Source organism: Semicossyphus pulcher, unplaced genomic scaffold (genome assembly GCF_022749685.1).
Source record: "Semicossyphus pulcher isolate SPU_LCO1_2020_fin unplaced genomic scaffold, fSemPul1.0.p SCAF_17, whole genome shotgun sequence".
In the NCBI taxonomy this organism is placed as follows: domain Eukaryota; kingdom Metazoa; phylum Chordata; class Actinopteri; order Labriformes; family Labridae; genus Semicossyphus; species Semicossyphus pulcher.
In genome coordinates, this window is record NW_027211681.1 from 6,205,030 (window position 1) to 6,221,158 (window position 16,129).

The 16,129-nt window shown below is 40.0% G+C and overlaps 1 protein-coding gene across 1 annotated transcript in view; it reads right to left on the bottom strand.

Annotated features, from left to right (window-relative positions):
- The window catches only part of LOC138594225 (cytoplasmic phosphatidylinositol transfer protein 1-like), an 81,921-nt gene that overhangs the window by 3,673 nt on the left and 62,119 nt on the right, over nt 1-16,129 (bottom strand). Inside the window, exons 3-7 of the mRNA XM_069665242.1 lie at nt 11,934-12,028; nt 9,057-9,130; nt 3,204-3,299; nt 2,387-2,542; nt 1,723-1,786 (exon numbers count right to left, since the gene is read on the bottom strand). Coding sequence (XP_069521343.1) covers nt 1,723-1,786; nt 2,387-2,542; nt 3,204-3,299; nt 9,057-9,130; nt 11,934-12,028 — 485 coding nt within the window. The remainder of the gene's footprint in view (nt 1-1,722; nt 1,787-2,386; nt 2,543-3,203; nt 3,300-9,056; nt 9,131-11,933; nt 12,029-16,129) is intronic.

Here is a 16,129-nt window from a genome sequence, read left to right on the forward strand (position 1 = left end):
TGAAGAAGAGGGAAAGTCATTTTTTCAATTTGTGAACTTGGTTCTAGAAGATTTTTCCGTTACTACAATTCTTTAGAAAGGTGACAGGCATGCCAAGAAGAACACACGGCAAAGTCAGTAGAACAAGTAATTTTTTATATTGCTTCATTGTGATTTTATAACCAAAATGTTTCTGGTATTCATTTGTGTTGCATTATGTTCCCCTTTTCAAACCTAAGGGACATTTTTTGCAAACTTCAATTCGTATCTTCTTCACTGTTTGAATCAATAAAGTTAGGACAGAATGAATGAATGTATGTAACTTCTCTCACAGTCATCAACAGATACATATGAGACAGAGGAGGAGCAATGGAGTAAAGAAACAGTGAAAAAGACATACGCTTGCTTTGTCATGGATCTCTATGTCATCCAGTGAAGATGGGTTTGTTGTGGAATGCTCTTGCTGCTCATGGCAAACTTTAATGTTGGTTTTCTCATGCATTTGTTTCTCGTAATCCCGCACGTCATCCAAAGTCATATCTGGAAGAAGGGGGGAGGGGTGGAACCAGGGTCAAAATTTTGGTGACTCCTCTGTAATGGCACTCCAGTTGGCAGTACAGGTGGGTACAGAGAGAGGGTTAGGTTAGGTGGCCAAAGCGCATCCCAGGGTGAGTATTGAGATAATAGCAAATGATTACAGCTTTTTAGGGTTAGAGGTGCTAGCTTCCCATGACCAAGGGAGTTACAGGAGACAGCAATACAAATCAGCGCCACACCAGGGGAAAAAAGGAAACAAAGTATAAGATCGAAGACGTTTCAAGACAAAGGAAAGGCAAAGACAATCCACACCCAGAGAAGAGGTTGGATCATTGGAAAACAAGAAAGTCACACCTTGAAGGGTTCACTTGTTCTCTGGGTAAAATCCTTCCACTTGTGAAAGAACTTGAGGACTATTTGAAGCTTCCAGGCTTGGAGGGAGTTGTGATATTAAGGTCAGTGGTTGCAGAGGAGAGGGATATGTTTCATGGCAAAGATAATGGCTTTTTATTTTCATGCCCTTAAGCTGTGGAAAAAGCTCAACAGCTGAAATTGAGTCAATGTGTTGCAAACAGGTCTGCCTCTCAGTGTTATTATCCTTCACTACTCATGTACATTTCAAATAGGGATACATTTCCCTTGCTACTTGGGATTTCACATTAAATGAAAATAGTGTCAAAATTTGTGGAAAAGTACTTAAACTGGTATTCTTGACCCTGTATAAACTTATATGTATCATTTTCTCTAACATGAAACATAGAAGACTGTGGTTTAGAGCACATTTGTTATTGTGCAGGTTTCAATTGAAACAAACACTGACCATGTCAGGCCCCAGTGTTTGTCAGTAGGGTGTTAGTGGTGATACCAGGAGGAGGATCCATGCTGTAGGAGAATGAGCAGGACTAGCGGTGACAGGGTTAGATGCAGGTGGGGTGACTGTTCATGCACACTGACTGGTAAACAAACAGTCATCACACAACAATGATTAATACAGTCAGAATGGCCATGATAGCACAAACATTTAAAAGAGATATCCGGTTTTATAAAGTTACCATATAAAAAAGGGTTTTATATAGAGGTCATGTAAGCTGTTATATTTTTGTTATATATAAGACACTCAAATGCTATTGTTTAACTGATGGGCCCATTATAACTTATTTGTTAATAGTAGTAGTGTGCCTGCAAAAAAAGGGCTGATAGACTTACCAATCCACTCATCCACCCAGGCAAACGCCTGTCTATGTCCAAGCAGCAACACATCCCGGACCACCTATAACACAACAAAATGATGGTCAGGACATTTTTCATCACTAATGTTATGGTGTTTTAAAGGTCAGGCACCTAACGTTCAAATCGGTTGAATTTTATATTACAATTCAAGCTAGGAGCCACCTCAAACAATGTTATACAGAGCCACGGCCTTACTACAGACAGTTAACTGAGACATAATGACAAGATGGGAAATAACCACTCATTTAATTGTTTCAGGAATGTGTTATAGTGCCAGCCAAAAAAACAAGAACATGTTGAATTAGTCACATGCCCTAACAGATTTTGAATGCCATTCATTCACGCCATGTTTGCATAATTGTTTTCTATTGCAATCGCCAGAAGTGTAGCCTTTTTCCATTAAACAACACATAAAGAAATAGTGCACTTTGAGACGAACACAAAGCAGAGATCGGACGAAACTAGAAATAAGCCAATCCCAGTCTTGACAGAGATTACCAAATAGTTTTGGGGACTGGAGCAAAACAAAAGAACAAAAGAAATACAGATGTCAAGATTCATTACTGCAACATTTAAGTAAGGGTTCACTTATTACTTATATATAAAAGATCAAACATTTATCCTATGGTTGACCTCTGACCTTGTGTACGAACTGCTCCACACGCGTCTGCAGACCCCACACCTCAAACTTGACCGTGACAAGTTTGTACGAGCACATGATGGGATCCTGGGTGTCCCTCCAGCCCTCCTGCAGAATCCCCCGTGACGTCTTCTCTGACTTGAAATACCGCAAGTCCTGCATTAAACACACACAGTTTAATATTAGAATAATTAACCCAAAGCTTCAGGCACCGTTTGTGTTTCTCTTCTTCCCAGTGGAGAAAAAACATCCCTGTAGAGGCGTAGGGGAGAGCACCAAATTAAATGCATGAGTGAAGCCAGTATTAAATACCTTTCACATTAACCCCTCTGGTCCTTGGAGAATCTCTACCATGGCTCATTAGAGCTGAGGCACTCTGTTATCAAACTACTCTAAAGACAATTACCAGCTCTTATACTTCATAGACTCTGATGTATGGACCACTTTCAGGCTGCACATGAATGCTCTTTGAGATGGAAGAGCTGCTACACAAATGGGAATGCTGTCACAATTCCCCAAAGCTTTTATTAAAGAGAATGTTTGGTGCTTAAATGACATTTAATAAACAGGGTTAGGGTTAGTGTATCATCAAGTATGTTATATTATAGAATGCCTTTTCCACAGCAATCTAATTAAGCAATCTATCCAGAGAAAACCATCTGATAATATCACAACACATCATAAACTGAACAAATACAGCTAAATCGCATAGTTTCACTTCTGCCTTTCCAGCTCCCACACCACACTTACACTCCTCAAGTGGTGTTAACTCCTGATACCCCCGAGCAACTACATGCATACACCCACACAAGCTCACCTCAGAATCTTTATAGTAGCGCTCGGGGATCTCATCGTAGGCGATGTCGATGAAACACACCTCCCTCTCCTGCTCCTTCAGCTCGGTGTCAAAGATCTATAAACAGAAAGAAGTGGTTTGAAAAGACTCGCTGCAGCCTCTGGCTGCCAATCAGAAGCATCTCCAGAAATAAAACACCTCACAAGTGTTTCTTTTCCTGGTTAAATCAGGTTAGACCTTCTTTACTACCTGACTCAAAGGTTGGAAGTCATTCATTCTGTTTCTAACACTTGACACTCTCACTATCTTGTCACTCTGTCCGCTCATCACTCAGACAAACACTTGAAACGCATATTGTACTTGCTTACAAGACCTTTAGATGGTGCTCTGTGCCCATGTCTTTGGTACTTTGACAAATGACAGTGCTTATAACAATGCATGCATTATGTGTTGATAAGACAGACAGAAGTGAGCACAACCTTGTTATTCTCCTCTTAGCTTTAAAAAAAAAAATTATAATTATCCTTCATTAGTTTTATTGATGTTAGTTATATGGAACTTTTAACTGGTGTCTCATTTCTTAACTGTCCGTCTGACCGTCTCTGATAAGACCATGCACCTGCGCGCACGTGTCGACACTTCACGACACACAAGTCTCACAACAGCACTCCTCAAAGTCGCCGTGGCCTCTGGTGAAACAAATCGTCAAAGGAGAAAATGGGAGCATCATCGCAGTACGGTACATTGTATTGAAATGTATTTTCTTGTGTATTTATTTGCAGATTGAGTATTGAAGTAATCCAAAAGTTACTGAAAGTAATCAGTTACTTTAAAATTGTGATACTTGGATTAGGTTACTGATTACATTTTTTAAACAGGTAATGATAGTTGGTGCATTGTATTTATATTCTATAACACTCACACTCTTGCAGACACTATCTCATGTGAGCATCTTCTCTCGGCAGCGTCCACCACACAGCTTCAAGGGAAAGTGTGTGTGTGTGCATTTAAAGTGAGGTTAGAGGCCACAGGATTCATTTAAAGGATTATTTATGTTTAATTTGACTAAAGGGGCTGCTGGGAGATTAAAATGAGTGAAAAAAAAATCTAAGGAAACAGATGAGGACAAATGATAACCTTTCACATTCTATTTTAAGTTTAAAAATTGGCCACTAGAAACGTAGGAGTTTGCTGTACTTACACACACATGGGCTTAAAAGTGTAAGAAGCATAAATAGATTTAAGGATATCAAAAGAAGTCGATACAGTATATTCAAATTTTGGTGTTATATAATTCATTGTATGCCGTCTTATCAATATAATAAATGTACACTTTCTGGTTGACAAATGTACACGTTCTATGTAAACACATTAGCTAATGCAGCTACTGTTTTTTGTTCATTGTTTTTATCCGATTTCAGTCATTTTGGAGCTTTTCCTTCCCACAGAATTAAAACCATCTCTCTCTGCAGTTACATGCGCCTCTTACCCTCCCCTCCTCCTCTCTCCCGCCCTCTATCTCTCTCCATTTCTTGCTCTTTTCCCCCTCTTTTCTCCTCCTCCCCCCCAAGCCCCTGCATTCTTTCATTTACAGTTTGGCTGAGCACTGCTGCCACAATAAGGGTGATATGTCGACACGCATGTGTGCAGCCAAGCAACAGGAGTGGAAACTGGGATGATGAGAGAGGGAGAGAGAGAGAGAGAGACAGAGGTGGATGAGAAGAGGGATGGAGGAGGTAAACAATGAGAAAGAGATGGGTTGGTGGAGGGGAAGATGGTAGCAAGACAGTGTGTAATAAGAGGAGAGGGATGTAGTCTCAGGGAGGGAGGGAGAATCAAGGAGAGGAACGAAGGGGGGGGATCGTGGACATGTATTCGGGGACTGGCAACTAGAAGGGAGGATGACGTGCAGTAAGATGTGTGCGTCATTTTGAAAACACCAAAATAACAATACTCACAAAGACATTCTTACATTTACCTTCACACTAACCAAAGCTATTTCACAAACTCTTCAGAAATTTAAAAACCTCATAGGATCACTGAAACACACTAAAATCCTCCATTGGATTTTTGTGTGATATGGTAGCTCTTGCACTATTCAAGTGTCTATCCAGCATTTGTTGGTACACTTCATTTTGCCAGTTTTTCAGTGTGAAGTGTGAGTAAACAACAAACTGAAAACACAGGCAGCTAGCGGCCCTAGAGGATAAATAAACATTGGATTTAAGCACTTTACTATCCTCAAAATGACAAATAGACACAAAACAAATTAATCTCATTCGAGAAAGAAACAATCCAACCAGGATGAGAAATTCCAGTTTATACAAAAGTAAGGGCAATGAGAACTTGAAACGTTGGTGAAAGAAATACCCCCTTTCCTACCAAAATTAGCAGGTCTTCGCGGGTTTTTCAGACCCGCGTCAACGCGCTAATAAATACTGATTGTCTCTTTTCCCATTGCCAGTGAAGTATACTCCTTTCGGTCTCTTTTCTGCTGCGTCATCGTCTGACATCACGAACGTGCCAGAAACGGGGTTAGTAAACAGTGAAGATGTTTCAGTGGTTAGGTCTATATTGTATCTATAACTCATTCAGTCTGTGTATCAAACTCGGCGCAGACAAATTTGGAACGATGTTCGAGCGCTGCTCGGACAGAGACGGGCGGAATTTGTAGCTGAGGTGACAAAGAGTCGCACAAGTTACCGACGGAGCATCGCGCCGGAAAGGGGGCGGAGATTAGCGCGTCGACATGGGTTTTGTGTTCCCATCAATGCCAATGGGAGCTGAGGCGATAATTACCCAGGTCTACTGCAGTCATTTGACCCGGGTCCGGGACCTTTCCCATTAAGCAAAAAAGCCGGGTGTGTTAGCAGGTTTTTTGACCAGTGGGAAAGCGGCTAAATAGATACATTTGCAGGATATGCTGTTGAGGATGCTCTCCTCGTTTATTACGAGGCAGTGCCTTATTTAACAGATAGCTTTTTTTGGAGGTTGTTGTCTAAAGTGGCCTTAGGGAAAGACAAGCCATATTATATCTCAGTGTTCTTCTTCTTTCACTGGTTTCACATTTGCAGTAAAAGCTCATAAGCGCCTTGAACTGAGCAGGGCTTTGAAGATGCATGACTTGCTGGGAATCGGAAAGTTGACCATAAATACAGCTCAGGAAAAGAGATAAGATACCACTGCGAAAATGTGTTTTTCTCTGGTTCTACTATTTATAGCTTTGTGTTTGGGTGAAATTAACTTTTGTTTTACTGTGTACAACATTTCTCCCAACTTCTGAATAAAATATTCTCATGGGAAGTGAAAAAAAAGATGGTTTTCCAGACGTCAAATAATGAAAGGAAAAGAAGTTCATCTTCATTTTTAAACAGAATACTAATGTTTTAACTTAGGAAGAGTTCACAAATCAATATTTGGTGGAATAACCTGGTTTTCAATCACAGCGTTCATGCGTCTTGGCATGCTCTTCACCAGTCTTTCACATTGCTGTTGGGTGACATTAGGCCACTCTTGGCGCATAAATTCAAGCAGCTTGACTTTGTTTGATGGCTTTTGACCATCCATCTTCCTCTTGATCACATTCAGGAGGTTTTAATGGGGTTCAGATCTTGATTGGGCTGGTCATGACATGTAGAGAGAGATGCTGATTTAAGCAACATTTGGGATGGTCTCTTTTTTCCCCTGGAGCTGTACTGTACACGTAGACTGCAGTGATGCAAAGCATCTGTTTAATCAAAAACTGATCAGCCATGTGTTATCACATGTGGGCTATTATAAAAAGGAACGGACTACTAACAAGTGGTGTTAAAAAACACAGCTGAAGAAAGCAGAGAGAGAATGAAACAGATGTGTTTTCTCATTCTGCCTGCTGTGCAGTTCAGGGCTCCTTGGAGAGATTACAAGAGCAACATGAGCCTCAGGACACATGTTAAAGCTTAATGTGTAAGTGTGTGTGTGTGCACACAAGCGTCAGCACATACGTGTGTGTGTGTGTGACATTGGATAGTCCTGTGGAATTCTACACGTCATGTACTGTTACTGCAGCCTCCATTCAAACTGTCCGATCACACACCCACAAGCCTCTTGTCCACACATCCACGATTTTCCTGCTTCACTTCACTATTCCTTCCTTTCTTCCTTCCTCGTTTTCCCATTAATCCCTTCTACTCTTTAAGTCCTTCTTTTCCTAGTTGTTCTTGTCAAGACACCCCGAGTGGACAGATGAATGTTACGCCTTCAGAATCAACACACGGGAAAACATGACACTTGTCCAAAGAGAACGTTGTTATATAAAATGTTCAAAAGCAAAGCAGCACACAGCAAATGCATCTAACCCACTCATGAACTCCTTACACAACGTCATAAAACATGCAGAGCTTTTGTTTGCTCGTCCTGAAGATGTTACACAAAGCAGTGCAGCTGTATCATTCAATCATTGACATGAGTGTGTTTTTGTGCGTGTAGATAATGAAATGCGGCTGTTATGTCTCTGCTTTTATGCACATGCATCAAACTGACTGGCGTATAAACACGCTGAACATATATCAGACCACAGTGTTAAGTGTCATTTGGGTCTGTTTTTTAACCGTGAAGTGCACTAGCTGCAGGCTATTTCTGGTTGATTATATAAAGTCTCCGATTTGTCGCCTTGTCTTGTCAGACAAAACACGCATCAATCTCAAACCTTACTTCATTTTTAACACTCTCTGACAGTCTGTCCATTTCTCTCAGCCTCCTCACTTATGATACATGTACAAACATCAAAACATCACACGCTTGGGCAAAAGTTCGGGCCCATTCCTCCCTCATACAAACACCAAATAACTGACAATTCAAAGCGAAATATGAAGTTGCAGTTAAATTAATGTGCTGGCCGCTTGCCATGATATATTGCAAGCTATTTGTACGCGCACACTCCCCTAGCATTCCTCTTCCTCACTGTCCAGGCTCTGACAGCGTCTCATTTGATGACTAATGTCCCTATAAACTGGAGAGTGTTGTGATATATACAGAGAAAGAAAGTGAGTGAGCCAAAAGCCCAAATGAAATTAGCTGTCCAAAAAAGTGGAACCGTTTTTGGCAGACTCTCCAGGCGCATTGTAAAGTTGGCATCATGAAACGGGGATTGCAGGGGAGGGAGTGTGAGCTGCCAAATCTGCCCGGATGGTTTTACTGATGTTATTCACAGAGGTCTTGTTTTCAACCATATGTCTGCTATGAGATATTTAGCATCCTTAATAAGGCTTATTTTGCTGCACAGATTTCTGTACAAGAAGGACAGAAGAAAGGCAGCAGAGGTTTATGCCGAGCTGAGAGATTTGGATGCGATTCAGAACCGACTCTCATCCAAATCAAGACTAAAGCAAGTGAGTTCAAGGGTTAGATTTTGGCCAATTCAGTCCCTTTCTTTTGCATACAACCAGAGCCTTATCAGATGGGATTGTCACCACTACTTGAACTACAAATGGAATCCAGAAAAATCTTGTACCTTGCCTGCAGATTATGCATTCATAAGCAGATATCATCAGATAGACATTCACACATTTAGTAACATGAAACTGCAGTACAGATATGGAGATTGTAGAGATTCTTTAAAACAATGACACTATAAATATAGTGGTCAAGATTCCTTTCATTTTTGTGTTTATACATAATAAAATGTACTAATATTTTGTGATGAGATCTTTTAAAACCTAAAATCAGAGCGATCCATCCTTCCTTCCGGATGAAGACACCTGCACATCGTTGTACATCGCGTATGAATAAGAAAAAGGCTCACAAAAAATTCCCAAAAAACACCATTCAAAGCTCCTATCATTTGCGCCCGCACACACACACACACACACACACAAACACACACACTGTACTTACATTGTCATTGCATCCTTTGTTGTCCTCGTACTTTGTCTCTATGTGGATTGAGAATTTGGGCAGGAATGAGCACTGTTGATAAAAAAAAAACAGTATACGTTTGAAAAGCAACGTAATAAAAAGCATCCTGTGTGCTTTAGTAGGAGCTTTTACACCAAGTCAAATTCCTTCCAACATTACATCCAACAGAATGCACCTTATACTGTATTTGGTCATTATAGTTATAGGGTTATTTAATTTAGATTTATGTCTTGACTCTATTTCATAGTATACTGCAATGTCTTTCATTGGGTGTGTCTAACAGAGTATTTCTGTCAAAGCTGCTGCTGGTAACTTCTGTCTCTGTTTTTCCTCTGGTCTACCTCACTGTATAGTCCATAAAAACAGCTTTGTGACATATTTAAACCATTATCTGCTTGTCAAAAATTACAAAAGCTAATAAAATTCTAAAGGCTTTTCTGGATCTTTTGTATAAAACTCGTCTTGGCATGGGCGCATTTACACTGATTCATACATGAACACAAAACACTCCCACACATTAATAGACAATATTCAGCATTCTGTTGTCACAACATTGTTGTCTTCCCCTCTCTTATTCCTGCAGCCTAAAGCTGCATGACTCATGCTGTCGACATTCGTCACTCTCCACAACAGAAGCGTGACAGCTAGGCCTAATCATATGCATCTGTGCCTTGGAAATCTGACCGCTAATTTTGCCAATGCTTCATGTGCTTTTAAGTGTTATTCACTGTTCACGTACTAAGTTGTGCTTATAAGCAACAAAGTGCCGGCGTTTATGTTTGTTAACATTAGCTTAGATGCTTTAATATGTTAGTGTCTGCTTATTTGTATGTTTTAACATGTTGCGAGGTTTCAAGCACTATAAACAAAGGAGAGGGTTCCTAAATTGTAAAAGCCCCTGTGTAAAACACTTATGGGACTTTAACAAGACAGCTCTATATCACATACACACATATACACAAACATACCATGTTAATAAACCTAGCTGTACTATCAAGGAGAATTATTTGCTGAAAGATTTAACTTTTGTTCAGAAAATATGCCACAAGCCAACTAGCATGATCATTTACAGACTGTTACAGGCAGATGCACTCATTAATCTGTTTTTTAGCCACAGCTGTTTTTAGAAAGAAACCTCTGATAACCACTATGTACAAAGTTAGCTAGCTAGCTAGCTGTGATAAAGAAGCAGACATTTACTCAGTAGTTTTCTCAGACCAAAACATAGTTAAAAAGGAGTGTGAAATATTTAAGTACATTAAGTGTTAAGAAAAAGGCTAAAGAATTAATGATAATGTTCCTCTGTGTATGCTACATGTGTGAACGGGTAATTGCTAGCATGTTTGCTATAACCACTTTGAACGGCGCTAATTTTCAATATACTGAGGCTCCTGCCTTTTAGAGGTCAAAACTTTATCTATCATTCTTATTTAACTTGTGCACTGGATTTACTTCCAACAATTTTACTTGAATGTGTGTTATCTAATCAATATTTCACATTCAAACATTTTCACAATGGAATAGAAAAAAAACATCCATAGCTTGTACAATACAGTAATTCCTTTGGTGTTTTACACTCAATGTAGTCACTGATGCACTCATGTAAGTCTAAAGGCATGCAGTGTTACTCTGGCTTCTAACATTTTCCCTTTTTTCTCTTTTGATGCATGTATTGTCAAAAAAGTATTAAATATAAATGCATAAGGATACTTACTGTATATTCTGACGATGGCGTTGGTTGATACAAACATCAGGTCGGAGCAGAGGCAGAGAGAAACACAGTTAGTGATATAACCTCTTCTAATTTCTAACAACATTATGTGACGAGAAGAAAACGTAGAAAAACTGTCACATATCTGACTACAAATCATCTTCCCCTCCGTGACTTTCTTCTCTCCTTACTCTAATTTGCTCTCATCAACAAGAAAATTCCCTTTTATGTACCTTCCTCAGCGTGTAACACTTCTCCCTCAGATCGGGATCATTAAAACATCACAGAAACATGTTCTGTGCTCTGCTGCTCTGATCGTTGGACTCCTGACTGGTTGCTCGTAGCGTCATTGATGTTTGAAGCCAAGGCTTATTACACTGCTGTACTCACTGACAGTCAGCGTGGATGAAAGCGTTTGCGTCATGGTAAACATGTAAATACATGTCGGCTTAAACATGTCAATAATCATTTTAATGTCAATAACATGTCATGCTTTCTCACACTGTGTCTCTCTGGCGAGCTGACGCAGTGACTCAGAGTAAGCTGTAATGACGACCAGTGAGTCATCACCACATTGGAAATGAGCTCTTTACATGTTGCCTTTAGTATTAAAGCCACAGTGTTGGTTGTTTTTGCTGCTAATGCTATCATCTTTTGGAGTTTAAATTTATACATTGTTGCAAAATCCTCCTTACTTTTTTGTCCTCGGAGGTCACAGATTTTTCACATTTCATTTAAACTCTGCATCAAGCTCACGATGCCTGCAATTAAACGCTCACTTGTCCTTCAGAAATACATATAAAGTAGCTTAAAACTGAGCATCAGAGCTTCCTGAATTATACAACACATGTCGGAAGTTTAGACTTAAGAAGAGAGGCTTTTACTTATGGGCATATTTTTAATGTGTTAAAAAATCAGTGGATATTAGCAATCTTTTCCACGCTACACTAACTCCCTAAAAACACCCAGTAAAGCATTTGTACCAAGCTGTGTGTTAATAAAAAAAAAAGGAAAACTGATTAAGACCTCAAGAACAAAGTGTTATTTTCCTTTGCAGCCTGAGGTACTGTAGACTCTTTATCTACACATGACAAGTGTTGGAAAAATGGAGTATTACAGTACTGGATGTAAAATAACAAGTGTATGCTCACCTGTTATGGTGTAAGGGTAGTAGTTCCATGCTTTCTCTGTCACGTAGAAGATTTTAGGAACCACTGCTCGAGCCCAGCTGGGTAATTTACTGCAGAGAGACATTGAGATGGACAGAGACATACGAGGAGAGAGACTGTGAGCCACTGTGTAGCAGCGAGCGGGCTGAAAAAGGATGGTTAAAAAAAAGCTTCAGTTCCTGGGGAGATACTATAGGAGACAAAGACATTATTCTTTCATTATTTCATAGCTTAAAGTGGTCATCTCGAAGTTCTCAGTTTCATTCTCTTTGGTGGCACCTATGGCGACAAAGCGGTAATTGCGGGAGCACACTTGCCAGATATCCAGACTGTGTTGCATGTGTGACGTCCACAGTTGGCTCTGGTTGTAACTCTTGATTTTCTTCGCTGATGGTCGCTTTCATTTTTAGACTGTTTGTCTTCATCTGAGCGTCGAATTTGTTTATTTTTCTTTGGATTTTCACTTATTTTTGAAGTTGTATCTGTATTCATCGATCTTTTCTTTGTTCGGTCAGCCGTAGTAGATTACTGTTCACTCGCAACACTTGCAGAGACCGGAAATGACATTTATTTAAATTAAAATTTTCAAGATTATTACTTTAAAACAAAAAAACAACCAAAAATACAAACCTCATGATCCCAAGTTCAATGTGTATTTGTGTAAAATGTAATTTATTCATGGCATTTTAGCTGAAAGAAAAACTCTTTTTAAAAAAATCGTGTTCACATTCACACATAATAACACCTCAAAACTGCTCAATACAATGGCGGTCTGATTAGTTGGCTATTGAGCAGCTCCACTGAAGTAACTGGGGGTTAAGTGCATTAGTCAAGGACACCTCATTGATGGTAATGAAGGAGAGGCAAGTGTCTTACTTTCCAAACAATAGCTTTTGTATTAGTTTGATAATGGCATTGTTTCTTGAATCATCTATAATGTAGATGACTGGTGGACCATTCAAATTATTTGTTTTCGAAACATGACTCCTTATTTCTGCTTTTTTTCCATCTGGCTATGTCTTTATTAAACAAATCTGCCTATGAGCACCTTTAAACCTTATAAATGAACATATTACAACTTGTTTTTTCTAGTCTGTACAAAAAAAAAGAAGAAAAGATTAGGTTTATATTACTGTAGGGTGACCATATTTTCAAACCCACATGTATGAGCTCATGGTACAATTGGATTTTTCATCATTGCACCTTTCAACACCATGGAAAGTTCCTCAGCAGATTAAATATCATGTCTTTACAAAAATGTTCACATTTTTTCACTGAAATAGGTTGCAACAGTGCTACTTCCAGCCTGTCGCCCCATTTGTGTTTGCTCGTTTTAATATGGCTTTGTATGTCGCCATTTCCACAGTGGGCGACTGAAAATGGACACTTGCAGTGTGTGCAAAACGCAGCATATTCAATTCCTGGTACTGTTCGAAGGAAGCTGTAACTCTCCTGATGCTCTTTGGAAAATGCTGACTTCCATGACAGCTAGCCTTCCTGAAGTTACACAGCAGGTCCTGTCAGTATGATGGGCGAGCTAAGCAAGAGCCGCACCCCGAGATTGATTGACATGTGCACAAACAAACTCGCGGTGCATTAGTGATGCTTTTCTATTGGTTAAAACAGCAACAGCCTTAGCAACAACATTGATTAACATATATACAGACAAATCAGTGTTGCAAGCATGGTGCATTGCAACATATTAGTGTTTTATAGATATTTGTTGGGACAAGGAGCTTGAAACTCTATATTACTGAGCTCCAGAGAATAAGGTAGGCTAATTGTTGTACCCTTGGACAGAGCCAAGCTGGCTGTTATTCTTACTAAACTTATCGGCTTCAGGAAGATGTTTCATATTCAGAATACAGAGGGTAATGAACCTTCTACAACGCTCGACAAAAAAGCAAATGAGCATATGCAACACATGTCAGCTTTCGTTTAAGTTACATCCCTGTAATCTAAGAGAGATCTTCCTAGCACCCTGTATCATCCACCATGTGTTCATAGAGGTTCAGCTGACTGCCAGTACAGCTCTCAGGGGACTTTATGTGTGAGTGCGCACACTCGTCATTCCTCTTGAACCCTGAACTCCACAAAGACTATAATTGAGGCTGCCTTGAGAACTTCTTTATGAGATGTTTAAAACAGATTAGCGCACAGGCTTTCACGCAGCCTGCCTTTTGATTGACATGGAAAACACATTTCTTAAGAAGGACAAAAATGGCGCCCACTGCATCGTGACGGCTGTGAATAAAAACAGCCTTCGACAGTCACATTGTGTGAACGTTGGCAGGCTGGTTCGCTCTCTCTCTCTCTCTCTCTCTCCCTCTCTCTCTCCCAACAAAAGAGACTGACACTCCTCCTACACCCCCATCTGTTGATTTCTCCCATTCCCTCCCTTGGTCTTTTTAAAAGCTTTGCCAATAACTGGTGTGCCGGGGGGCCGTGGTTGCCAAGCGTGCAAGCATGGTGGGTGTCTGTTGGAGTTTTCGTGCCAAAGCCAGTGTTTGAATTTAAAAAAAGGGACCTTGTTTGGTTGAATACATCTAAAGAAAGGCAACATTTTATCCAATCATAAAATCAACCATCCCATCTCCTCTCTTAATGAAGCTTATTGACCGAACATGCATGGAATCAGTGTTTAGGTTGGATGGGATCAGGCCAAATAGTGCAGTACAGCGCAGGCAGATTGAGCGGGCTAATGAGACGGTTGAAGCGTGACAGAAGAGTCCAGATTGACTTCCCTGCTGGTAAATCAGAGCTAAATGTTAAGTTGTTGCAGAGCCAGATGGACGGCTAGTTGAGTGAGGCAGAAATAGGGGTTAGATGTGGTACAAAGTCTTAATATAACTTTATTTAGTAGATTTTGCATTTCAAAAGGAATTAATTAATTTAATTTAATCAACCCGGGAAGCACTTGAGGTTTCTGATCTTACACTGCTTTATTTGTTCCTTTGTGGATGCCTTGTTCTATTTCCTTTTCTGCTTCTGTCCTTATGTCTTTATCAGCGTGAACGTCTTTTGTTTTTGCATTCTGCCAGTGGAGAAAACTATTCAAAGTCATTGGTATTTATGCATAATCTTGCATTTCACCAGAGAAATAAACGTCAGGTACTGCGGAGAGTTCTGTGTTTAGTCTTTTTCTATCTATGCTGCATAAAGAGACATTAGAGTTTAAAGAATTTATTGTCTTCCATTCTCCCTTCTCCGGTAAAAAGAGCTGGAAGTGGAGCGCTGGTATAGCTCAGTTGCTAGAGCAGGCGGCCCACATACAGAGGCAACAGTCCTTGACGCATTGATTGCAGGTTCGACTCCCGGCCTGTGACTATTTGGTGCATGTCATCCCCCACTCTCTCCTCCCCACATTTCCTGTTTCTTTTCAGCTGTCCTGTCTAATACAGGCAAGAGACGTATACATAGAAAGTGCAACAGCTTTAGTTTCAACAGGAGGTTTTCATGGATTCATGTCTGTTAGTTTAGAACGACTTAAGAGACTTGAAGATCAGTTCGCAAAGACAACTTCCATTATTCGCGTTTTAAATCTCTTTATTGTCCAAGCGCAGCCTTAATAACTCGTGCGAAAAGCATTCCACTTTTATTCTTGAGTATTTTTAATCAATATAGAGCAAATCGCCTAAAAATTCCTGAAAAGGAGCCCAGCTTATCTCTGTTTTTCTCCTCCTGCCTCCTCCTCCTCTGAGGAACAGAGCCGTGCTGACTCAGCATAATTAGTTCCCAAGCATAGCGAATGCTGACACAGGTATTTGTGCTCGAACAAATGGCCTACAGCATCTCTGTCCCGCCTCTCTATTCTCCCACTCTAGCCTTATTTTTGTTCTTTCCATCCCGCTGTCTTTACTTTTCTTCTTTCTTTTCTTCACATATAATTTAATCTTCTCTTTATTGTCTCCGTTTAAATCATGTGCGTGTAACAAAACTGTGTGCAGAAAGGGTCTCAAATGCATCTGCATCCACAAACAAAAACACAAGAGGCTCACGACATGCATCAGCATGTGGTGATAAATAACAGTGATGGATAAACTTGCTAGTAATACCTTGCAGTCTGCAGCGCGCGTGTTTGTGTTATCTAGTTGCTGCCTGCAATCACAGCCAGTTGATATAAAGATAAAGACGTTTCTAATCTATTTCTAGTCGAGGTTTTTGGAGGTGAG